This window comes from Molothrus ater, chromosome 2 (assembly GCF_012460135.2).
Source record: "Molothrus ater isolate BHLD 08-10-18 breed brown headed cowbird chromosome 2, BPBGC_Mater_1.1, whole genome shotgun sequence".
Taxonomy (NCBI): domain Eukaryota; kingdom Metazoa; phylum Chordata; class Aves; order Passeriformes; family Icteridae; genus Molothrus; species Molothrus ater.
The window spans coordinates 94454205-94478275 of NC_050479.2; the positions used below are offsets into that span (position 1 = coordinate 94454205).

At 44.6% G+C, this 24071-nt stretch overlaps 2 protein-coding genes across 2 annotated transcripts; both read right to left on the reverse strand.

Annotated features, from left to right (window-relative positions):
- Positions 1 to 783: 783 nt before the first annotated feature.
- LOC118691846 (apovitellenin-1-like) lies at positions 784 to 2095 on the reverse strand. Its single transcript, XM_036391271.1, has 3 exons — positions 2035 to 2095; positions 1499 to 1658; positions 784 to 889 (listed from the first exon to the last, which is right to left on the reverse strand). Exons 1-3 carry the CDS (start codon positions 2093 to 2095, stop codon positions 790 to 792), a joined length of 321 nt encoding a protein of 106 aa, XP_036247164.1. The 3' UTR covers positions 784 to 789.
- Positions 2096 to 9362: 7267 nt separating this feature from the next.
- ILDR1 (immunoglobulin like domain containing receptor 1) lies at positions 9363 to 23418 on the reverse strand. The gene is made up of 8 exons (XM_036388100.1): positions 23364 to 23418; positions 20299 to 20469; positions 17817 to 17966; positions 17073 to 17192; positions 16782 to 16928; positions 12343 to 12474; positions 10546 to 11351; positions 9363 to 9404 (listed from the first exon to the last, which is right to left on the reverse strand). The coding sequence occupies exons 1-8, from the start codon at positions 23416 to 23418 to the stop codon at positions 9363 to 9365; spliced, it is 1623 nt and encodes a 540-aa protein (XP_036243993.1).
- Between the last annotated feature and the right edge of the window lie 653 nt (positions 23419 to 24071).

The following is a 24071-nucleotide window of genomic DNA, read 5'->3' on the forward strand; positions in this document are numbered from 1 at the left end:
TCTTCATACACAATGCCAGGCATAGGTCCCTCTCATAAACTGGTCAAGATAGTGGGAAATTTTCCATTCATTTCTCCTTTGGAAAAGCTCATTCAGTAGCCTCTCTGACCAATAAGATACACTTCCAAAGTCCAGTTTAGGTTGATGGACAGTTTAATTTACTGGCATTTGTTTTCTTTTCCCAAATTATCTGAAATCTTCAGACACAAGATACAGGTGCACCTATTTGCTTCCCACCTAACCAAGGAGCACTATCAGTTGTGGCTACTCGAAGAGATGCTCAGGTAGTGCCTCCTCCACCCAAGATAAATCTGAGCTTAGTTCAAAGTGCCTGAACACTCAGGGTTTGTTAGCATTGCCTGCAAACACTTCTTGTGAATCACAACTACATTCTCAGCAGAATGGGATGCCAAGGCGAGTCAGATTCCATAATGCTCAATACAAACAACAAACTTAGGGAAGTGTAACAACTAACATTTTTTTATTAGGGGGGCAATGACCAAGCCATTCAGGAGGAATTAATTTTCAAGATTTGGCTACAGAAGAATCTCTATATTGCCTTCCCCATGCCCAGCTGCTTGATTTTTTTCTGGGGAGGCTTCAGCAGATGGCTTCAGCAGACGCCTTCCATCTTTTGGTCTTTGAAGGTGGGTTCCCTCTAGTGGCATTAAGAGGAGCATCGATTCTGTCTTATTGACTGATCTTGGTCCGTAGGGGGGGCAGGGGGAAAGAGGACGCTGGAAGGTGTTACACGCTCACATCAGGAAACGCTGACTTGTCTTAATTTGGCTAATAGCCTAGGACTCTTGTGTACCACACGTTCTTTATTTTTTCAATCAGCTGTTCGAACATTATACTGATTTTAGTTGCTTCTTTGGCGATTCTCTGTCTGCAGGAGACAACAGAGTATGTGGTAAGACACACAAGTGTGTGAGGGTAATTCCCATCTGCTGTAATTACTACTCCGCCTGTCACCAGGAGTGCAAAGCTCCTCAGCAATCCTAGAGGGGCTTTCCTCAGAAGACAGGAATAGGCAGTACATGTGTGCCATGAGTTACATGAAACTGTCTCTAGGGTGATCATGTTTTTCCTTTTGTGAGGAAGCTCATTCCCCTACGCTGAGCAAGACATATGCACAGCTAGAGCCAAGCCAGGTTTGTCACTGAGTACTCAGCCCCTCACAGCCCTGCAGCACCCTTCCAGAGGAGCTGATTTCCCACCAGCCAGCAGCCTCCTCTGTCACTACCCGTGGATAAAGAGCAGTACCTGCCATCCCTGTGAACACTGTGTGCAATGTGCCTCCCTGGGAAGACCTTTCACCAGCAGACCATATCACCTCACCCCCCCTTCCAGCACCTCGCTCCCTTGGTACATCAGGCTTTGCTCGCTGATTAATTTCCCCTTGGATCTCTCCACAGAGATAGCTGTTCTTTCTCCCATACCTCCCTCTCCCTTTTCACACATGGCTGTGGGAGTGTTAGTACAGAGCTTTCCATACCTGGCCGCAATAACTGTTGGACTCTGGACAGTATCCAACAAGAACTGGCTGACTTTAGGGGACACCTTGTTCACAGCTTCATAGAAGTAAGATGCAATAGTCTCAGGGATGGCCAGCAACTCACGACGGTCTTTCTCAAAGATGGACTTTGACTGCACTTCTGAGAAAAAAGGTAAAACGCCATGAGGTTTCTCATGTCTCTTGTGTCTCTGGGATCTTCCCCCAGCTGCAGGGGAAGAGATTTGAAATTCTGAGATTCAGAACCTCTCCCAGAATTTGCTCTACAGCATTCAGCACACTCTCTTCACCCAGTCATGGGTATCTAAGTCATAGACCTTCCACGGCAGAGTGGAAGTTGCACCAAGTATGGGCAGTTTTCATGCCAGGTCTCTACTGACTTGTTCCACGCTGCCAAGCACTGTGTATTCATGGTCTTCAACTGAATGATTTGGCTTCATTCATACTTCATGATGCATTCCTACTTCCTGTAGAGCTGAGCTTTGTCTCAGATAAGCTGCAAAGCTTTTCAGACTTACCGGGGAGAGTGGTGCTAAGGAGCAGAATCAGAGCTATCACCAATGCCCTGGATTGCAGCATGGTTTGAGTACCAGTTCTGCTCTCTACACAGAGAGACCTGCAGGAATCAGCATACAGTGTTTGGGTTGTTTTCAGAGAAATAAAATGTTGGTTAAACACCAGATTTTTGCAACAAACCTAACCAATAAATGAAGACAAGAACAGAAAGATCATGCGCATTTCCTCTGAAGAAGTGAGGAAAAGGCAGTATAAAAATGTTATCCTTTTCTTTGTATATTCACAAATATCCACAATAATAACTTTCAGAGCCCAAAGAAACACAGGCAGTTAAAGCTAGTTCTTATGAGAGCTAAAATCCCATTTCAGCACTGAGCAAATCAGTAAAAGTGCTAGAAGTCAGAATAGGTTTCCAAAATGTTTAAGTACAACTGGAAAATTCATATTGTGGGATTTCTTAATTTGATTTGTTTTGGTAAATTGCTCTAAAGAACATTGTGCTGGTTAGTACATCACATACAATGATCATCTTAGTGACCCAGTGATCTGAGTACTTTGTCTTGCTTTAGTTGAGGAAAACCCCAAGTAGCTAACTAGGTTCCCTTGTCTTTTTCACTCTGGGATTAATGTAGCAGACAGTAGCCTAAGCAGAACAAGTTCCCAAAAGTGAATGAATGCAAAATTTAGCTTCATCTGACTTCCTTTACTTTTGTCTTTTAAAAAAGTCAGAATTTGCTACTTGGCACACTGAAAATATAACATCTAAACAAGCTTCCAAACACACTGCATTTAAAAAGCTGTTTAGAAATTAAAATTTATTTATGCCCCCAGTTAGGGGGCTGCATCACTCAGAGGAACATGAATGAAACGTTGAACATAGGAATTGCAAAGGGAAAATAGGCTGAAAGTCTATTATATATGAATGCTTTGCTAAATCCCGTGGTGTTACAAGTCAATGTTCCATCTTATCCCCCAGTAAGGAGATTTCCATCCATTTTTATTTCCTTCTGCGCAGATTACCTCCAAAAGCTACCACCCAGTTCACTAGATGTTTGTACAGTTGCTCCTTTACTACCCTTCCTTGATTTTTAATCCCCAAGCCAGTTTTTCTCCGTGTACACAAAAGGCAGAAATTTGCTTCCCAGGAGCATGAACAGATGAGATGCTCTTACCCGCTTTAGAACCTGCAGTCCCTGTGTTCAAGGCACCTGGGAAAAGGTAATGCATCTCCCAACACGGAAATTCTGCAACTCCCACCATGGGCTTGACCCTCCTATGACTGTCTTATGGAGCATCCATCACTCAGCTTCAGAGCAGGTGACCCCAGGTACTCCCACCCTCCTCTATTTCAGCACCATTCCTGGCTACGGAGTGTGAGAAGGGCTCACACTTCGGTTCACAGTAGGAGATGGGGCAAATTAGAAGACTACCTCCACTCATCTATGAGCTAGATACACCAGTCACAAAGTCCAAGCCACCAGAACAGAGTTCAGCTCTTACCTGTCCTGCTTTCTCTCTTTCTCACGCTGAGGTAGGTGCTCATCTGAGACTCCGGCATTTATGCAGAGCTAATATAGTGGTAGCAAGGGGTCAAAGGTCCTGCTTTGTTTCCCCATTTGCTCTTTTGCAAGCACATCCAGCTCAGCGAGACAGGCAAGAAGCTGTGGAGGACTCTGGACCTGTTTTTGAGATTTGATAATGGAGGGTCATTCTGACCTGAGCCCAAGAGTTGTGGAAGGCAGCTTCTGGGTCACTGAGCCCCCTACTTTTGCAGGCAACCATTTCATAGAGGCCCCTTTCATAAACTGACCAAACTCCACATTAATAGCAGCTACAGCTGGGCTAAATTTTGCTCCCACTCTTCCTGTGCTCTAACCCCACTGCTCTGACTGTTGGCACTTACCTGCAGCTGTTACAACCAGTTTCCTCTCCATTTACAGCAAATGCGTTAACCAAATGGTGCACAGAGGTGTGCACCACTCTCACGCTTCTTTCCCTGTGACCAACTCTTTGCACAGGCTGACTAGATGAGAATACACCTGAGACAGCTGTCAAAACTATGGGTTGGACTTGATGATCTTTAAGGTCTCTTCCAACCTAGTCATTCTGTGAATTCTGTGACCTTACCAGGAGGAACATCCAGCCACGGGATCCCCAGCCCAAGAAACACAGAGCTGTTAGAGTGGATCCAGAGTGGCATAAAAAATTATCATGGGGTTGGAACACCTCTCCCGTGGAGAAAGGCTGAAAGAACTGGGGCTTCAGCCTGGAGAGAAGGCTCCAGGGAGATCTTACTGCAGCTTTTCAATACTTAAAGGGTTCTTATCAGAAACACAAAGACTTGACCAAGGCTTGTATTGACAGGAGAAAGGGAAACAGGTTTAAATTGAAAGTGGGTAGATTTAGATTGGATGCAAGGAAGAATTCTTTACTGTGAGGGTGGTCAGACACTGGAACAGGTTGTTCAGAGAAGTTGTGGACACTGGAAGTACTCAAGGCCAGACTGGATGGGGCTTTGAGCAACGTGGTCTAGTGGAAGGTATCCCTGCCTAAGGCAGGGGCAGGAGGTTGAGATGATCTTGTAAGGTCCCTTCCATTCTTAAGATTCTATGGTAACATCTCCTGAGGTTCCCCAGTCCCAGTCAGAAAGTGGGTGCATTGCTTCTGTAGGGAATGTTTTCCCATAGCTCATGTTCCAAGTGCCCCTTGGGTCTCCACTAGGTCCTGTCACCTGTGTTTGGCACATGTAGACAGAGGCAAGAGACAGAAAGGCTGCAACACTGAACTACAAAGGGCATCAGCTGGGGAATGGGAAGACAGAAATTAAGCCTACTGTATGAGACCAAACAGATTTCCATTCATATGTTGACCACTTATTTTAGGTGACTCTCACATGTGGGAAGTGCAAAAAGCTCAACCAGTACCTTCATTTATCAACCAAACAAGATTTCTAGAGGACTTTTCCTCTCATGGTGCTCCAAATGCATTAGAACCAAACAGTAAGTGTTCTCATTTTACAGATATGGCAGCCAAGCTACAATGAGTCACATCATTGAAGAGGGCTGCTAGTGTTTTCCACACATTTTTCCACTCTAGTTATTTATCCAAATGACCTTTTTTCTTAGAAAAACAAAGAAAAAAAAGTCTCCAAAATAAGGGGGGGAAAATCCTACATACAAACAAACCATTTTGGATTTTTGTCCAAAAAATTAATAACAGAAGATTCTTACTGATGTATAAAAAGGTTAAGTCAAGAAATAAGAACAGACACTTTTCAGTTCCACTTCTGGTCAAACACTAAAAAGCAATTTATTGCCTAGGAAGAACACACTAGAGCAACTGGTTGAAAGTTCTCTTATATTTCAATTATACATTTTACAGTCATTGAAGAGAATCTACACATTTATAATCTTTTACAGCTGGAATAACATTCAGAAGACCAGCACAAGACACATCATAGGCATTACACTTAGCAGAAACAGAAATGAGCAGTCATTACTTGGAGGGGTTAATTTAAGATAACCTCAAGTGTTATTTATTTCTTATGTCAGGTCAACAAATGAGAAGCTCTGAGTGGGTGTTTTAAACTGATGTGCTGCAGGAGGTAGTAACAGAAGGGACTTAGCTGCCCTGTGTGGTGATTCATGCTGCTGCAGAGCTTTGCATTGTGGCTGTTAACATACAAGGCAAGTTCCCCGGCCCTGAAGTCAGCCTAACTTTAGGCAGTGCTATCATGAATACAATCCCAGGGATAGCAACTGGGTGTTTCAGCACTTTCTAGTGCCAAATGGGGCAGTTGCCAAGACCATATCAATGATTGCACAGAAGCAGCCCTTGCCCCCCATTCCTGGAATGGCATTCCAGAATGGCAGGGTGCTCTGCAAATAAGCAAGAAAGCCAGATATTGCAAGTATTTTCTTAATCAAAGAAAAATTACATGATTCTTTATCTCTCTTGTGCATCTCTTGTCTGAGGTAGAAAGCAGCCGACTGTAGCATGGGTGACCTTATCTGGCCCTGCGTGGCATGGTCACTTACTCATTACATTATTTTAAATTAGGCAAAAACAGGTGGCTATGAAGGCACTTTATCTAAGACAGAAGATTCATTCTTTGGGGGTAAGGTATATTCCTTGTTCTTTCAACAAGAATGGAAGAACAAAAGTTTAGAATAGCAGTAACTCCCATACGTGAAATATTCAACTTTTTCCATCACAAATGAGGTGACATATGAAGATCAGGTCTCTGGAATGGCTAAAAAATGAATCATGAATAAATTGCAATGTAGAAAGAATGAGGCTAGGGTATTTCCTACTGTTATTTCTTTCAGTGTGCTGTATTGGAGCTGCTCAGTTCTCTCTCTCTCTTAAAAAGTGAAAGACCCTGTGAGCTTACAGGAAAAGGGTCCACATTGTATTGTGCAATGCTGCCACAATGGGTTTCATTTACAGCCAATTAAAATCAGAAATAAGTATCTAAAGCTGAGCCTATTTCCTTCCCATTTTTCTGTCCGCTTGAAGCTGTAAAGCATGCAAAGGCAGATTTCCTTTGTCGTTATTTCACAGCCCACCAACTGGTGCTTTATGAACCACAGTGGTCTGCAGACCAGTAAGCCTGGTATCATTTCTGCTTCCCTGCTGGATCACCCAATCTACTTCTGTCACAATTTAAGAAATTACAAAATTAACACAGAGATATAATCAATCTTCCCTGAAGAGTTTTGTTTAATGTTTCTATAAACATGAATAAAGTGACTGAACAGGAAATCAAGTATGATATAGATAAAACCTCTCATATTTCACAGTTTGTGAATTGTGTTCACAATCCACAATTAGTCACCCTAGCTCAATTATGGGGACTAGAGGAACAAATAAAGATGGAGGGCTCCTTCATAGATGTGGATTAGAAAGCACCACCTCTGCTGTTAGCATGCTCATACTCCAGCAGCTGCAGCAGCTGCTCCTATTACAGAGAGAGTCATCTTGGTTTCCTTGCAGTGCAAGCAGCTTCTTGCTCTTGGGAAAACTTGTTGGATATGTATTGGCTTGTACACATTTGAATGTGAAGGAGTGAACTCTTACCATGCAGCTATCTTGGGATCTCACCACAGGTCTCAAATAGCCTCTACTCTTTGATGGAGAAAGGGGCAGCCCTTTCCTGAAACCTGGACATTTGGCCTAGGACAGGAAAAAGTTCTCTTGCATGATGTATGAACCTATTGGAGGCACAAGGAGAGAGTCAAATTCCAAGTAACCAATTCAGCTTCCAAGGGTAGAATCTGCAGGGCCCTTGCTATCTGCTAAAAGTCAGCAGAGAGTAAAGCTAATGTAAAAACTGCTTGCTAGTTTTGGAAGAAGCAGCCCCATATAATTTTCTGTCATTTTAGTCATCATAAATGCCTTTTAACTAATAAAAATACCAGTCCATCATACAAAAAGGTAGTTCATAAAATCCTAAGCACATCATAAAATTAGAAAAAAATGATCCACAGACAGCGACTGATAGACTCAAGAGTGATCCTAGCTTTGCAAGTTCTGCAAACACAATTCCCTATATTTCAAATGTGACTCATGGGTCAATTCACATTGTTCAGTCTGGACCTAATGCAGACACGTACTATGCTAATTACAGCCCTCCTTTCTTGAATTCAAACATTGGAGCTACTCTTTTAGCTCTTTTTAAAAAAATTGTGATAGTCATCAGCTGTGGGCAAAGAGACCCTCTGTCTTCAAAAAGTAGGCCTTCAGTGCTGAAATAAAGTCAACCAGAGAAGCTCCTTCGTCCTTCTGCTTTATCTCCATAGGCAGGAATTACAAATAAGCATGTTCAGCCAAGAAACTGTAGGAAGATAAGCACCCTGGAGTAGCCCTGGGTTGACCAGCAACTGCACTAGATATCCATTTAGGACCATTTGTTCAAAGTGTGATGTTTCCCATCATTGTTCAAAGAAAAGAAAAAAAAAAGTAGGTGGACAAAGTGAAAGTCTCTCCAAGTTTTCCAGAGAAAAGCATAAGCACATCAGTAATTAGGACATTAAAGAACAAACAGTAGCAGGGTCCCATGCTGCACTGGCTGGGAAATAACCTAGGCGAGACAGTCACTGGTACTGGCCAATCTCCAGTGCCTCTGGGTTACAAAATAATTCACAAGATTCTCCAAAAGCTCCTTGCCAAACTGGAGTCTCTTAAATCCAAGAGGTGCCTCTGGCAAGACAGTTTCTCCTGGAAGCAGCCAGCATCCACAGAGCTTCTCTTTCTTAGCACATTTTAAATTAAAACAATGGATTAATCTCATCAAGGAGAAATGACAAGATCTCCTTCACAACTGGTCTCAAAGCATAGAGAAATTCTGTATTCTAGTGTCAGGGTGAGAACTGAGGAAACCCTACAGTCCAGCTCCAGATCAGATGCACCACACATGCAGGGCTGGTGTGTCAGGGTAAAGATCAAGGACAGTAGTAAAAACGGTGAGTATAAGCCTTCTTCAGAGTCCTTTATCCCACCCCATGTATATGATACATGGCACGGAGAGGAAAGGGAGAATATAAAATGTATGGAAAAGAGTACATGGCTTAGGCAAGGTATATTCACCAAAACCATGCTTCCGTGAGGTAAAGGAAATTGTGGTCCATGGTGTAAAGGAGAGTAGTCATACTTTGCTCAGTCCCTGTAGGGAAGGACAAATCTTTGTAAAGTTAGCCCTTTAAGTTTACAAATAAATTCAACTCTGGATGAAAAGATAGAACAAGTATCTTTTAAGGCACTAAGGTCTAGGCTCAAAAGAGCAGATAATCTGACAATTTGCAGACATGCCAGTGAGACCTTATTACACCATGATCCTCCTGTTTGGGAGAGAGGCTTAGTGGGGACAAAAGGAAGCCGCTGTCCCAGCTATGCTGAGCAGCCAGGCAGAAGCAACAATCATTACACATTCTGAAGCACAACAAAGGGCCTTAGAAAGATGCTGTGCCTCCCCCCACAAAGCTCCCAGGGGACTGGATCAGATGACCTCCAGTGGCCTCTTCCAATCTAAATTATTCTACTGTCTTGTGACTTTACAACTCCATGAACATTGGAACCTGCACCAGCATTCTACAGATTGGGCTCATGGCAGTGCCACTGCACTTAATCAGGAGAACTGGTATCTCTCTTTAAAGACTGGAATACACTGTTTACTTTAAAAATCTGCTGTTTCTACTAGAATGTTTTCAACGAACCCAGCCATTGGGTTTGTTGGCCCAACCTTTTATTGCTGTTTATTTGCTCAATCAAAAGCAGCCATGCCGACCTAAATAGTAGAAAAACTAGGAGGAGTCCAGTGCCAGTACTGACATTAAATGACTATGCTTCTTCCACTGTGGGAACTTCCTCTGTCCTGCAAGAGAAAATAAAAGATTCAGGAACAAGGAATGATGAAAGAAAATCCTACATCTTCCTACCTGCTCTGAGCACCATAACAAAAACCATTTATACATATACACCTTCCAGCTGGAACTAGAATTGCACTTCCCTCCACAACACAGAAAGGAAAATGGTAATGTGCAACATACAGCCCCTCAAAATACTCCCACTTGGTAAAATTCTGCATATGTGTGATAAGTGACACTTAACATTTTTTGATTTAAAAGAATCTTCATTTTTTCAGGAGGAATACACTGTCTAATTTGGAGATTAGCAATTGGATATGAAGCTTTTCACACTTAAGTTGCTACCTGAAGTATAATCCCAGTGCAAACTGACAAGAAGAGCTGTGAACAGTAACTGTTCACTGCCCACAAAACATATGTTCAATTCTCAGGAGTCCAAACAAAGGAGTCATCCTCTCCACCTCGCCTATAGAATGACACATTTTTCATCCATGCCACCTATGACCTTAAAGCTTATTTCATGTAGCTTTATGGATGTTTTCCCATATGTGCCATATTAAAAATATCATGCACATTTTAAAAGAAATCAGAAGTAAACCAGCACCAGAGATGGTTACAGAGGGATGGATGCTGCTGCCTAGTCTGGAAGTGCTTTCTCCCCAGTCAGTACCAGAACAGCTATTTTAACACCAATATATACACAGGATCCCAAAAGCCTCTGGATGGGGACAGGAATATAACATGTCACCCTGTAGAGGACTTAATTTATTTCAGAATCACAGAATTGTAGCATGGCTTGGGTTGGAAGGGACCTTAAAGATCACCTAGTTCCTATTCCCCCACCCTGGGCAGGGATTCCTTCCACTAGGCCAGGTTGCTCAGGGCCCCAGCTTGGCATGGAACACTTCCAGGGATTTGACTTTTTACTTTGCCCCTGAACACACTACATGCAGGCAGTGCCTGTCAAAAGGCAGCCTCAGCAGCCTGGGAACTCAGCAGCCTCTTCATAACCATGCTGTGCAGAGCACTCCTTGCTCCTTGGCCTCTGTTTGAAAGACAACAGGCTACAGAAAGTAGAAAACATTCTCTCTCACTCCCTAAATTCCACCTTTTCCCTTAGATGGGAAAACACAAAGGCAGCTGACTCACCGAGCGGGTCCCTGCGCTGCCTCTGTGCTTCTTGTCCTGAGCTGGGATGATTTCTAACGAGCGGTAACTGGGGGGTTTCTCTTCTGGCCACTCCCGCGACCTGCGGTTCCTCCGCCGGCGGTTTGACACTGGCACACGGACTTGCTCTTCTAAGGAGCTCCACGAGCCCCTGCGAGAAGAGGGGGGGGAGTAGCTGTGCCGCCTCTGGCCAGAGTAATTGCTCCTCCCAGCATGGTGCTCGTACTCCCGCCTTGCCCCGGGCTCCTGCCTCCCACCACGATGGTGGCTGGAGCGCTCCTTGGTCTCCTCTGGATAGAAACTGCTGCTGCCCTTGCCCCTCTCAGCTTGGCATGGGGGTGACACATCCCGTCTGGAGTGCTGGGGCCTGCCATTGTAGCCACCTGTTCTCTGCCTCTGAGGATGATCCTCTCGCTGCCTGTCCCAGGGCTCCTGACTGTAGCTGGAATGAGAATCCCCACTGGAAGACAAGGGCCACCTCCGGTTTTCCCTTCTGTCCTCTGCAGCAGAGTCCCAAGGCCTGGGGGTGCGGGCAGCTCTTTGTGGCCGTGAGGAGTTGCTGCTCCCATGGATGGAGGAGATGTGGTCGGCAAGAGGAGGTGGCACGATGTCGGAGCCCAGCGAGGACAGCAAGCTGGGCTGCACAGCCTGCCGCTGGTGGGAGGGCGGCCGCAGCTGGGACATGTTCAGGTTTTGGATTTCAGACTCCAGATAGTCCAAAACACCATTGTTAAGGGAAAGCTGGGCTTGTGGCTGCACCAGTGGAAGACTGTTCTGCAGAGATACATCTAAGGACAAAAAGACAAGAGAACACAGCAAGTCAACAGGAAACACTGAAGAGAAGGCCCTTCTGCACTCATGATCCTGGCTGAGTTGCTTCTCTTCTCCTGCTCCACCTCACTGCAAGAACTGCACAAGTTTCAGGCACCACAACCAGCACATCCAGACCACATGAGGTATGGTGCAAAGAGTAGTAACTAATAAACTGCAGCATGACCTAACATGTTTTAGGCAGTACAGAGGTAAGAAGTCCAGCATACCTGGAAATACAGTCTGTGTGTTTAGAGGAACATTTTTTTCCTACAGCACTGATACCATATTTTATTTACAAATAATCAGAGAAAGACCATAGTGTTTCCTTTTGCATTTCATTGAACTGGGAGAAATACTGTAAAAATAAGAAAATTTTTATATGTATGCACACATACATACACATACGTACAGATATAAGCAACAAATGGAAAAGAAAATTCTTCCTGGTTCATTAAAGAGTCCTTAATTTTTTGTTGCATGCAGGCTAGATCTGTTGCACAGAAGGCAGTTTGCCCTTAATCATTTGAAGACTAGACATTTGATAAGAACTCAAACAAATTGCACCTCACTTGTCCTGTCAGTTTTGGCTATAAGGAGTTGACCGTGACCAGCACAGCAGAACAAAGAGACAGTACCCTCCTCTGCCCCACAAAGCAAGATAAGCTGGGTATATTTACTCTGCAGTCACTGGGGTGTAGCACAGATACACCTTAGTTAGTGTTAAACTGCTTCAACCAGCACTGAGCCCAGCAAGACACTTAAGATAACAGGCTGGTTTTATGTACCCAGACAAGTTTATGGTGCACTGCAGATGTGGCAGAGCTGTCATTCTAGGACATGCAGTCGTGCTAGGTACATCTTTCTCTCTTTTCTTGTAGAGAGGCTAAAGCCTCAATGCTGAACTTCCCAAAGAAGTTACCTGTTTCTCACCCTGATTTCCCTCTGAAATGATGCCCATGGTCTCACCTTGTTGCAGCAGGGGGTTCAGCTGGTAAGAGGAAAGTTTTGAGTTCCTGTCACCAGCTCCATAGAACATGTTATGTGACAACCAAGGTGCAAGTGCCTGAGCCCGCTTCATGAACTGGTGCCGTTCCAGCACTGTAAAAGAAAAAGAAAGCTTACAGCACCTCTCCACAGGGCACAGCTTGCAGATCACATACCACTTTGCTTTAAAGGCTGTAGCCTTTGGATACAGGAAGTTCACAAAATTAAAATCTCTCTCCGCCCCATGATGAAGATAAAACAGAGCACAGGGAATTCCAATACAAAGTTGTACATCTTCAAAAAAGTACCTAAAATAGAAGAAAAGCTTTACTGCCCAACATTCTGATTCCAGTTCTAGCAACTGGGAAACAAATAACACTATGATTAAGTATGCAGCACATAATAAGTTAAAACTTCTACTTGCCTTGTCATTACAGAGTAGAGCTGCAGAAAGGTGGGAAACAATGTTTCATACATCAAGACATGCAACAGTTTTCTTTCTCTCGAAATTCTTTCAGCTCATCACTGGTCCTTTCCCCTTTTGGCTTTGATTCCCCACTAAATGAGACCTTTCCTTGCCACCATTATGTGGGTTCTGTCCAGATCATATTTTCCACTCTACACTTCATCATTTTCTCTGTGTTTCACAAAGAGGGCACTCAGAGGTGCACTGTCCAGCTTTTCCCTTTCTAGTCTTTTGACCACTCTTCTTGTCACTCCATAATTTACCTCAGAATGACTGCTAAAATTAAAGCCTCTAAGACAGTATGGTCAAAGTGGTGAACAAACTAAATTTCCTGCTCTCAACAGCAATGTCCAGGGTGTCAAAAGAGCAAACAGTGGAAATTTCTCTCTTTCACAGAGTTTCCACCACTGCTAACTCCAGACATCTATTTGTGGGGTCAGATTCCAATTTCACTTCCTTTTTTTCATCATTTCTATCTCACCTCCTCAACATAGACAAGTAGCTAACAAACTGCTCACTTGCCTTCAGAGCATAGCTCATTGCTGCTTCTCTTGGGGGAATACCTAAAAACATCTTACAGAAACTTATTTCTTTGACCACAATTAATCAAAACTTAAGTTTACAAGCAAGTAAATTCTGCAAGTCCCTGATCTTACAAAGCCTGGTTTGTCTGTTATTACTGGCTGTAGCTTTTCAGCAACAGTACCTTAAAAAAATTTCTCTTTTATGGTATTCCTGGAGTTTCAGAAGTGACGAACTTTTTACTGCAGCCTCTTGTCTGGTCAGGCATGAACAAAACATTACAGGTCAAGAAACAGATAGGAACATAATTGCCTTTGAGACTTTTACCCCTCTGATCAATCTGGCTGAAGCTGGCTGATGAAATTAAAAGCTATTGGAGGGAAAGAGACTAGGGATAGACAGACAGGTTGACTGCATAAGATTTACTTCTTTAAGAAACCAGGCTACAGCTAAGCTCCAATTAATTCTGTCCCCTGGGTTCACTACAGTAGGCAGCATTTAGACTGCACAATCTTTGGGACTGAGCCCTCCACTTTAGGTAGCACTCCAGTTATTAAACATGTCCTCCTTCAGCTGTTTAACTGGATTTATCCAGAGCACCACTTGCAGCAAAAGGACTGACCATGCCCCTCAACACATCCTTCCTTTTCTCCACAGTTTTTCCAGCTCCACTTAATTCTCCACTGCAAACTCCCTCACTCTCCCCAGTCTGGCTTCAACCAGAGGGAACTACAAAGCTGGAAGGTTCAGGAATTTTAATCCTAACAATCTGGTATCCTCAAAGTTGTGTGGTCTGAGGTAGGAGTTTCCAAGAACTTTATGTCAAACTTGATTATTTTCTTTTTTTTCCCCAAGGGATATCCTTCCAGTTTACATTTCGAATTTAGAGGATGAGAGAAAGAATACAAACAAGTGGGATAAACAGAAGGGGAAGGCCTTATCTCTCCCTCTCCTATTCTTCTAATGCCCTAGAGCCTGCTAAGTGTGTGTTCTGGGTTTTGACCTTGGTCTTTGCCTGAGGAGTAAGAGACCCAGCACCTGTGGGCACACCTGCTTAGCATTCTCCCTCTTAAGGTAGGAAGGCTGTCACTAGGACCAGTCATCCTCCCCCTGTCATTTCCTGATTTGTCCCTACAGCTGAAGAAATCCAGAATTAGCCCTGGTCTTCCTTCACTACCATCAGCCCTTCTTCCTTCCCCAGATACTTTGCCTTACAATTTGAATCCAATATATACTCTGATTTCCCATCTTCAAAACAGAAGTCACAGATCTTTTTGAAGTGAACGTATTTTTCTGAGGAAGGTCAGATTCACCCTAATTCCAAAACTGCTACCCTGCTTTGCCAGAAAGTTGTGTTGCTCCCTCCATTTACTCTGTTGGAAAAATCTGTTCTCCACCTTTGACAGAGTTTAACAGCGGCTGGGCCAAGTATAAAAATAAAATATTTTGCAACTTAGTGATACCCAGGTGCAAGTATATCCTATTTTCCCTTGATTCATTACTGGAAGAAGTCCACAGCAGAAAAGGAACAAATAGGAACAGAAGGAGGTCGTAAGTGTATTTACTCTGATGGGCTTTTCTCAGAGTTTTCTTCAGGGAATGTAATTGGCTTGCTCCTGGGCATTTCTAATACTTCTGTACATCAATCCTGAATTACTCAAACAACGCACTCCTTTTATTGCTCATTTCAAACCCACGCTCGTTAATGGTGTGATTCACAGCACCCAGGATTATCCTGTGCCTGTCTCACTGGCACCTGTGACTGTTCAGCAGATCCACGCTGTCCTCTAGTGGCCAGCGATGGGGAAGGAAGCACCCATGCTCACCCTGTGATCCTACAGAGGTGAGGATTTCTGCCTTCTCTTCAGCTGTGTGGAATGTTATTCCTCAGCACTGTTTTTAAGATGTCCCCTGAATCTATCTTCTTGTGGTTTTTTAAGGCCTCCAGTTCATTTCTTGGAGTGCAAAAAAGTAAGTAAGAGGCAGGAAGAAGTAAAGAGAAGCAGTTTAGCAGTATTAGCAGAGAGGAGCAGGCACATGGATCCTTTGCCAAGTGGATTCAGAGGGCAGGCAGCTTGGATGGAAATCACAGACACAGAATCCAGCATCCAGTCAAGGAGGCTGGACTTCTCTGTCCCTCCTCTCATGAACACGGAGAGGTTTAGAAAACCCTGCAAGAATTCCTCCTCTTTAACAGGAGGAAATAACAGCAGCAGTCTGGAGTGAGCTATAATCTGCAGCACAGAAAAACAGAAAAGAGCTCATGCAAACTCTGAATCTCTTTTTTGCTGAGAACTAGGAAGTCTGGAGGTGTGAGTCTCTCATCTCCATCACCTCTCTTCCCCTTCACAGAAATTGATTTTTCTGCCAGATTTCCACAGCCATCTCAACACTACACATTTTACATGACAACTTGTAAGGCCTCCAATGTTTAGTTTCAGTTTTAGCAACAGAGGGGATATTCTGCTCACTCTTTGTAAAGGCTAAGCAAATTAAGCTTAAATCTAAAACTCTCACAGTTTACTAACACCCAAGCTAAAATAGCTGTTTTGAGGGTAAAGGTAAATATGAATCAGAGATCCTTGTTCATAAATCCTCTCCTTGTAGCATCTGGGAAAGAACCTGGGGATTTCAATGATAAATAAACATTTGTTGCATTTTGTTACTGTCAGACTGTATAAGCTTCAGGGAGACTAGTCTACTAGTTGCTAACCAAGTTTCAGTTACAGGAATGCAGAGATTATATGAAATTAACAGCCAAAATTAAATCGGTAGCCTTACTAAAAGAACAGAGTCTGGCTGCAGAAACTTTATTACTGATAAAAGCAAAGACAACAAAATTTCTTTTGACCCTCAAAACTTCAGAATGCACTTGCAAGGCTGACCAGCAAGAGAAGCCATCTTTCTCCACCTTCTTCTCACTTCCTTCTCCAAAGAAAACCAAACCAAACCTTTTTCTAGTAGAAGGAACAGCTCTGAAGAACACATACAGATAAAAAAATTTCCAATTTTAATGTAATTCTTCTCAGAGCAACATACTTGAAAGAAAGACTAGATTGGAGACTAGTACCAAGGTATTTTCTTGCCTTTCTCACATGCACAGGCATATGAACCACAAGACAGGAAAGAAAGTCCTGAACTACTCAGGCAAGGGAACTGATTGTGCTCTGGACGGTGAGAGAAGCTGGTAACAAGGTGTGAGCAGGGAGAAACTTCTGATATTTGGATACAGAGGAGCAAGATAGATTCCATCTATCTGAGATCCCCTCCTTGAATTTCAGATTAGCTGGTCTTGGAGGTCACATTGGCCAAAGAAATGTCTCAGTTTATATGGATGCTAAACAAAAGAAAGGAAGTGGAGCTCAGCAAGCTCCCAGCCAAGCTTTTATCTTGACAGAAGCTATAAATGGATGCATATTTGCTTGAACCTCACCTTTCTGATTACAGCAGCACCGTGTTGGACAGCAGCCACACTGGATGTGGCAGCAGCAATACTGGGGGCAGCATTGGCACCAGCATATACCGATCAGCAGAAGGAGGAGGAGACCACCGAGAATGATGAGGAGTACTGTGAGCCAGTCTGTGGGAAAAAAGAGAGAGAAAAAGGATTGATCCTGATGCATCTGGCCATGGTAGCTTACTGAGCACCTCTCCACTGCTGGAGATGTCTTAGGGTGGAGGAGAACAGGAGGAGATATCTTGGTAACAAAGCACAGGCACTTACGGAGAACAATCAGCTTAACTTCTTTGTCCGCATCACCTGAGGTATCTCCTTGTGCTTCCACACTGCAGTAGTACATGCCATGGTCCCACCACATGACCTCACTGATGACAAGGTCTGCTCCTGTGGGAGAGGGATCAAGAGGTCAGTGGGCTCTTTGTGACTGACAGACACTACTTTCAGGCTCCACCTAAAAAGAGCCCTCTGCATGCCAGAGACAGAGGGTACTGCATCTCCCCTCTTCCCAAGCATAGCCATCACCTTCAAACTATCTCATTTCAGTCCACTGAGAACACCTACAAACAGCATTCACTGCCAGTCCATGTTTTCTGTGTTGCTGGAAGCCAACTGGTCTTGGAACACAGATCACTGTCCCTCTTAGGTCAGCAATCCCAATGGCTCTTCTGGTGGAGCAATACCTAGTGCTCCATGGACAGCAGGGAGCATATAACACACCTGGACAATTATGCAGTACTTGGAAGAATGAACTGTGTTCTAGCCTCTGAGCTCCTCAGCTGTTGTGCTCTTCAGCAAAATGCTCTGGCATCCTCAGCTCAGCCTTAGGCTGTAGTGCCTCCAAACACCCTCAGGCCAGCTGGGGACAGGGCCCTTCCCTGCTCTTATTCCATTACCATGTGCAGTATATAAGCTACAGATTACATTAGCCATGTATATGCTTCTCTTCACTTAGCAGACCCAGATATTGGATAATTCCTGAGTTCACTGCCTGCCTGGGAGGTCACTCACGGTTCTGAATGGTGATCTTTCGCTGCTGGTAGTCGATGCCCAGCACAGGGTCCTTCTGCCCATATTTCTGGATGACAATGCGCACCTTCCGCTGGCTGTCATTGCAGTCGTTTGAGGGGTCCTGGCCAAGGGCTAAACCAGCCTGGTATGCTACAAACACACATCATCAGAGATGGCAAAAGTTATTTCAAAAGAGCAATTTATATCCTCTTGTGAGCAGTAGAGAAATTCTTGAGTACATTGTGTGCAATTGTTTTAGTTTAGCAAAACAAACCATGGCTTCAAACCAGAAAGCTGCTTTGGAGTACTCAAAAACAAACAGAGGTAGAGCCACAGGAACGGCAGAGATTTTGAGAATGCAGGAGCTGCAGAGGAGATGCCTCCTGTACTCACAACTGAAAGAACAACTGTAGAAAGAAGCTAATGGTGGTAGCCTGGAAGGCAGCTCCCAGTATGAAGCTGAAAAGAAAAAGTCATAAAACACCCAGGAGTACTAGAACTAAAACAAAAGGGTGTTTATCTATCAAGCAAGATCTCCAGACATACATGAACTGCTCTATGGATTGTCTCCCTTTCCCTCCTGTATCCCATCACATGTTGTGGAGCTCATGAAGACAGAAAACAATCCATCACCTGATTCCAGCTAAGGATTAAATGTAAAGATGCACAAGAGAATTAATGGAGGACTAGAGGCAATTTCTATACAATACTCTTCTGACAGACTCACATCATAAACCAACATTGAATTTCCAAGAATTTAGGATCTGAGATTTGGGGAAACGGCTGATTCGGTCAGCATTTTCTGTAAAGAGTTCATAGTGAAGAGAGAGATGAGGGTAAAGCTTGTCAAAGGCTCTTTCACTGCTATACCTAAAATGGAGTATGAAGTCCCTTTTGGGGACTATTAGCTTGAGCCTGGGCCTAAAGCACTCACATTCTTCTGGGATCAGCTGAGCCAGGGACCCACCTGCTTGGGAACTAGGCTGTAGAGCACTTGGTAACATGTCTACCCAACCCATCCAGACTGCATAAAGGAGAGTTTGGGCACAGTACCCACTGTGAGCTCAGTCCTAAGTGTACGGTTATGCTATGGCTGGCTAGCTAAACATTCTGCAGGGTTTACAAACAATAGAACAGAGCAGAATAGTTCAGTTGGCAGGGATGTACAAAGGTTATCTAGTCCATCTGTCTGATCACTTTAGGATTGACTAAAATGTAAAGTAGTATAGTACTGATGTAATATTGAGCCATTCCCACACATCCTGTCACTGGATACTAGGGAGAGGAGAGCAGCACCTCCCTGTTCACTTCCTCTTCTCAAGGAGCTGTAGAGAGCAATGAGGTCACCCCTCAGTCTCCTTTTTCCTGAACTAGACAAGCCCAAAGTTCTTAGCTGCTCCTCACAAGATGTGTCTTCCAGATATTTTATCAGCTTTGTTCCCCTCCTCTGGATGCATTAAGTACCTTAATATCCTTAAATCCTGGGACCCAGAATCGCATACAATACTCCAACTGAGGCCACACCAACAATAAATGTCGCTGTCGAGGCGGTCACGACACAAAGCAGAGACTACAAGCAGTCTCAGTTGGCAATTCTTTATTATTGAACATGGCTGACTTTTATACACTTTCTAATTGTTTATGCTTCTTCTACTTTAACTATTAGCTACAATAAGTCAACATAATACTATTAGTGAAAAGTTATAGTGACTTCAACTAACTTTCTAAAAATACATCGTCTAGCTGCGAAGTTCTCTTATCTTTCTTCTCTCAGTCTCTTTAGTTACAGCTTTAGAGAGAGCTCTTTATCAGCTTCTTCTTACTTCTCAGCTTCTTCTTGCTCCTTTAACTAACAAGCCTGCTGTTAGCCTCTTCCACAAATAAACATAGAGGGATCATCACCATTTTGGACCAAGTAGTTATCCTGGGATGCAGTTTGTGTACCATATTAAACCCCCCTGAATTAAGCTGCCTGCACCAGAACATCTGCACATGAAGTGCTCCCACCACTATTAAATGCTATTACTTAGAAGTCTTCATGCCTTCAAAATGCATGTGTTTCTTCTATTTCCTAAAATCAGTAGCATCTGGTCACAGGTATCCAGCTCCAACCACAGGACCCCCATGGAATCCTAAAGCCCACCTGTTGCAGGCCCTTGCATTCGTACATGCTGAAGCCTAAGGCTGGGCTTCCAAGATCGACTTGAGTCAACCACAGATGAACTGTCCTGTACTCTGACTTGATGACAAGGAGGACAAAAGAGCTGCTTTGGTTGGGATTTCTGTGATCTTATAAGGCCTTGACATTTCAAAGGAAATCACAGACAAGACCTGCATTTCCTTGGAATGCAGGGAAATGTCACAACCTGGTTTTTGCATAGGAAGGGGTCACTGTGAAAAACCTGTACTACCCCAGTGAGTCTACCTTCCCCTTTCTTCCTACTTGAAGGGGGATTCCTCGGCAGATGAGCCTAACACTTACAGGCTGAGTAGTAGTCAAAGATGGGGTCCTTGCAGAAGGATTTGAAGCGCCAGGTCACCACCACATCTTGCAGTTGTGCCGAGGTGGTGTAGTCACACTTGAGGATGACAGTGGCAAATAAGGTGGTGTAACGCTCGACATCCTGCACTGTCACCAGGAGCGAGAGGCAACCTGCAAACAAGAACACAGGAGGCTGTCAGCTCACAGACTCCTCAGGCCTCCCATCACAGTATCTGCACCAGAGCAATGACCCAAGTACATCTCCTTTGGTCCCATCCAGGACCTGCACCTACCAACCTCCCAGTGCCTCTGGTGAAGTCATCCAGGGTTACAAACCCTGGTTAGAACAGGAGCCCCATCTTCCCCTGACAGAAGAAAGCTTCATTGGCCCTCTTTACGGACTGAATTATTTTCTCCAAAGCACGAGTAGCCATTGTGCAGCACATCACTCTGTGTTCTCCTTCTACATAAGGAAAACTGTCCCAGAAGCACATGGGATGGGACTTCCTTGGCTTTTAATCCTAATCAGAAAAGTTCTGCAGAGCCTTATGTTTGTATAGACACCAAATGAATTTTATCAAGGTCTTGCTCAGACACTCATCAAATGTTATCTAATGGTGACCAGGATTAAGACAATACAACTTTCAGACTGTAGGACTGCAGTTAATTGTTTATCACCACTTCAGAACAGTACACATCAATTACTCCCTTTTTTCCTTTTAAATAAAGCTATCATTATGTATTTCTTACATATTCATTCCAACAACCTCCACAGCACTTTCCATCCCAGCAGCTGAACATACTCAAGGAGGATTTGCAAAGTTTCTGATAAGCTATGCTGTAGTTCAGCTATACTCCAGAAACGTCTCTATCTAATTTAAACTTTGATAGTACAGTAAGTTGTGCTTGTCATTAACAATAGCAAAGTTATCACCAGTTGCCTTTGATAAGGGAATACAAACAGTTCAGGGCAAGTGTGGGATGCCCTGTTTGGAATACATGCCAGAGAACCAGGCAGGGACTGCAGTGCTGTACTAGTTTCTTCTTAATTGTGGAGCACGACAGCAAGAAAAGGCAGGAAGGAAAGTGAGATGCTTGAAGGTACCAACTGTACAGGTCTCCATGAACCAACACTTGATTTTTATCATATATTCAAAGATTTTCCCTCTAGTCCATGTTTTCAGGATGAGAGCAAGAGAACAAACTGCTACTGCTATGTAGTAACATCTGGAACACAACTGCAAATATCACTCTTTGTCAAGCATCTTTCAGTGTCCTTTTAGGCTGCCACCTCCACTCTACATTCCAGGCAAATATGAGCTCACACAGTTTCCACACTGTGGAAAAGATGCTGCAGAGGTGCATGCTGCCTCAGCAAGTCATTCTGCAGTAGGGTATTGTCAATGCCGCACTTGCTCAGTTTCTGGTTTGAAATGGGACTCTGTCAGCCAACTGAAAGCACAAGCAGAGCAAACTCATTTGCCTTAAGAATACCACACAAACATCGGCAAAGCCAGGGAAACCCCTGAATCCAAGGCTTTTCTGAAAAATAAGATATACACACACATGCACTTAAACACAGAGTAGCAGATGTACAAACCTCTAGATAAACCAAGTTTTTACAATGCTGTAGCGCTGCAAGGTCCAGACTGCTGATAGGTAGTTACAGTTGCTCTTATTCAAAAGCACTGTAGTTCCACTCATCTTGTTTCAGCTTTCACTGTGAAATAACTGACTCTGGGGTGTTAATGAAGAAAATCACAAGAAACCAATTCAAACTCTCAAGATTGCCATACCATGATTTGAGTGTCAATTAAATGAAACCCATATGAATTCTGACTTCTCAAGGCTCATGGGAACAGAATGCTTTCCATGGATTTTCTACAACAGCATCTCTCCGGTAAGAATAAAACACTCAAAACCACTGTGTGCTTTTTACTAACAAAACCCACATCTCTTTATGGAAGGGATGCTTTCTCATTACCTCTGTTCTGCAAAACAGCCAGAGTTGAAGGGTAAGTTCCTTATTTTCTAAAGAGGCTGAAAATCTACTGTTCCTCTCCAGATGTTGCTGCATGTTCAATGTTTCTCATTAACCTCCTCCAAGAAAACAAAAAAGTTGTGAAATTAAGGCTGGGTCCTAAATGTGGACTGCATTACTCCACTGCAGGACACTATCTTTCTTATCCTAGTTGGAAAGAATAAATATGGACACCACCAATCTAGTAAGTTTTGGCTACATCTATGGCTTTGCAATGAAGACACGAAGCTCTGGAGCCAGTGTAGCCAAGTTTTGGCTAGAGCATCTCCCAGGAACACAGCTGTCAAGCAAGACAACAAACAAGCATACCCTCCATACTTTTTTGCCTCCTTCAGTGGTCCTCCGTGAAAAACTGAACTTTAAAGCCGTACCATCAGCCAAGACCCGGGCATCCAAGAAGCCAAATGACCACTTTATTTCCAAGGGTAGGTTAGAAGCTGTCAGGCAACCCGCAAAGCTTGGCAGAGTGAACACTGCTGGCTGAAGGCTGTCCGTGGGCAGCGAGGTGAGCTCCGGCAGGTGCCCAGCAGGTGCACCAGCACTGCAGCTACCCCAGAAATCCCCAAGAGGTTGAGGCTCCTGAGCCAGTAGCAAAAGCTTGGCTGGGCGTTTGCGAGAGGCCAAAGGGGATCCCCGCATGTTCGAGCCCAGCGCCAAGGTACCAGCCGAGCTGGCCGCACGCGACCGATACTGGAGGCTGCCAGGAAGCAGGAGGCCACTTCCTCCTAGGAGAGAGGTCAGCCGCACCTTTGGGGAGCGAAACTTGTCTCCGCACGGCTTCGCGCCGAGCTCGGGAGAGCCCCGCGGGCGGGAAAGGGGAACCGCGGGGGGAGAGCGTCAGGCCGGACCGGGCCGCCCCTTCCCCTCACCGCGGGGCCGCCGCCGCTCCCTCGACCCCGCGCCACCTTAACCCCGGGCGAAACCCGAGGGCGCCTCCCGAGTCCCGGCCCCGGCGCCAAGGGGGTGTCCCGGGGCAGGGCGGCCGCAGTTCCGGAGGGGTCCGTGAGCCCCGGGCCGCACTCACCGGCCGGCAGCCAGGCCAGCAGCAGCGCCCACCGGCAGCGCCCGCGCGGGGCCATGGCGCGCTCTCCTCCTCCTCCTCCTCCTCCTCCTCCTCCGCCCGGGGACGTCGCACCCACTGTCCCTCCCCTTCCGTGGCACCTGTCCCTGGGCCGGGCGCTGCCGCCGGCTGCAGTCCCCTCCCTCTGTACCTGCACCCTCCGCCGGAACGCCAGACAAAAATACCAGCCGGCAGTTTCAAGAACTGCTTTTAATATACATATACATATACATATACATATACATATACATATACATATACATATACATATACATATACATATACATATACATATACATATACATATAATAGATATATTCCAAAACATGCATTTTGTATCAAAATTAAAGTCTATCTATCTATCTATCTATCTATCTATCTATCTATCTATCTATCTATCTATCTATCTATCTAATCTCCTGAACACACAGGCGTATGGGAAGTTAGCCGAGCTGCGCCGCCCGGGGCAGCGCGCCCCAAGCGAAGGGCGCACGGGAGCGCATGCTAAAGACTGCGGGCGGGAAGAACGTCTTGCGAATTCACGGAATCACAGAATCGGTTCTGTTGGAAAAGTTGGAAAACACCTCCGAGATCCTCCTGTCCAGCCTGTGACCAAACACCGCAATGTCAACTAGATCAGGGCACTGAGTGCTTCGTCCAGTCTTTCCTTAA

Bases quoted from the DNA above. Each gene is read 5' to 3' on its own strand.
- LOC118691846 (XM_036391271.1), bottom strand. From the start codon at position 2,095: ATGCTGCAATCCAGGGCATTGGTGATAGCTCTGATTCTGCTCCTTAGC. The intron at 1,659-2,034 runs GTAAGTCTGAAA...CTTTTTTCTCAG, and splicing joins CCTTAGCACCACTCTCCCCG to AAGTGCAGTCAAAGTCCATC. The intron at 890-1,498 runs GTATGGAAAGCT...TGTCTCCTGCAG, and splicing joins CCAACAGTTATTGCGGCCAG to ACAGAGAATCGCCAAAGAAG.
- ILDR1 (XM_036388100.1), bottom strand. From the start codon at position 23,418: ATGGCCCCGCGCGGGCGCTGCCGGTGGGCGCTGCTGCTGGCCTGGCTG. The intron at 20,470-23,363 runs GTGAGTGCGGCC...TCTTGTTTGCAG, and splicing joins GCTGGCCTGGCTGCCGGCCG to GTTGCCTCTCGCTCCTGGTG. The intron at 11,352-12,342 runs GTGAGACCATGG...TTTTGTCCTTAG, and splicing joins GAACCCCCTGCTGCAACAAG to ATGTATCTCTGCAGAACAGT.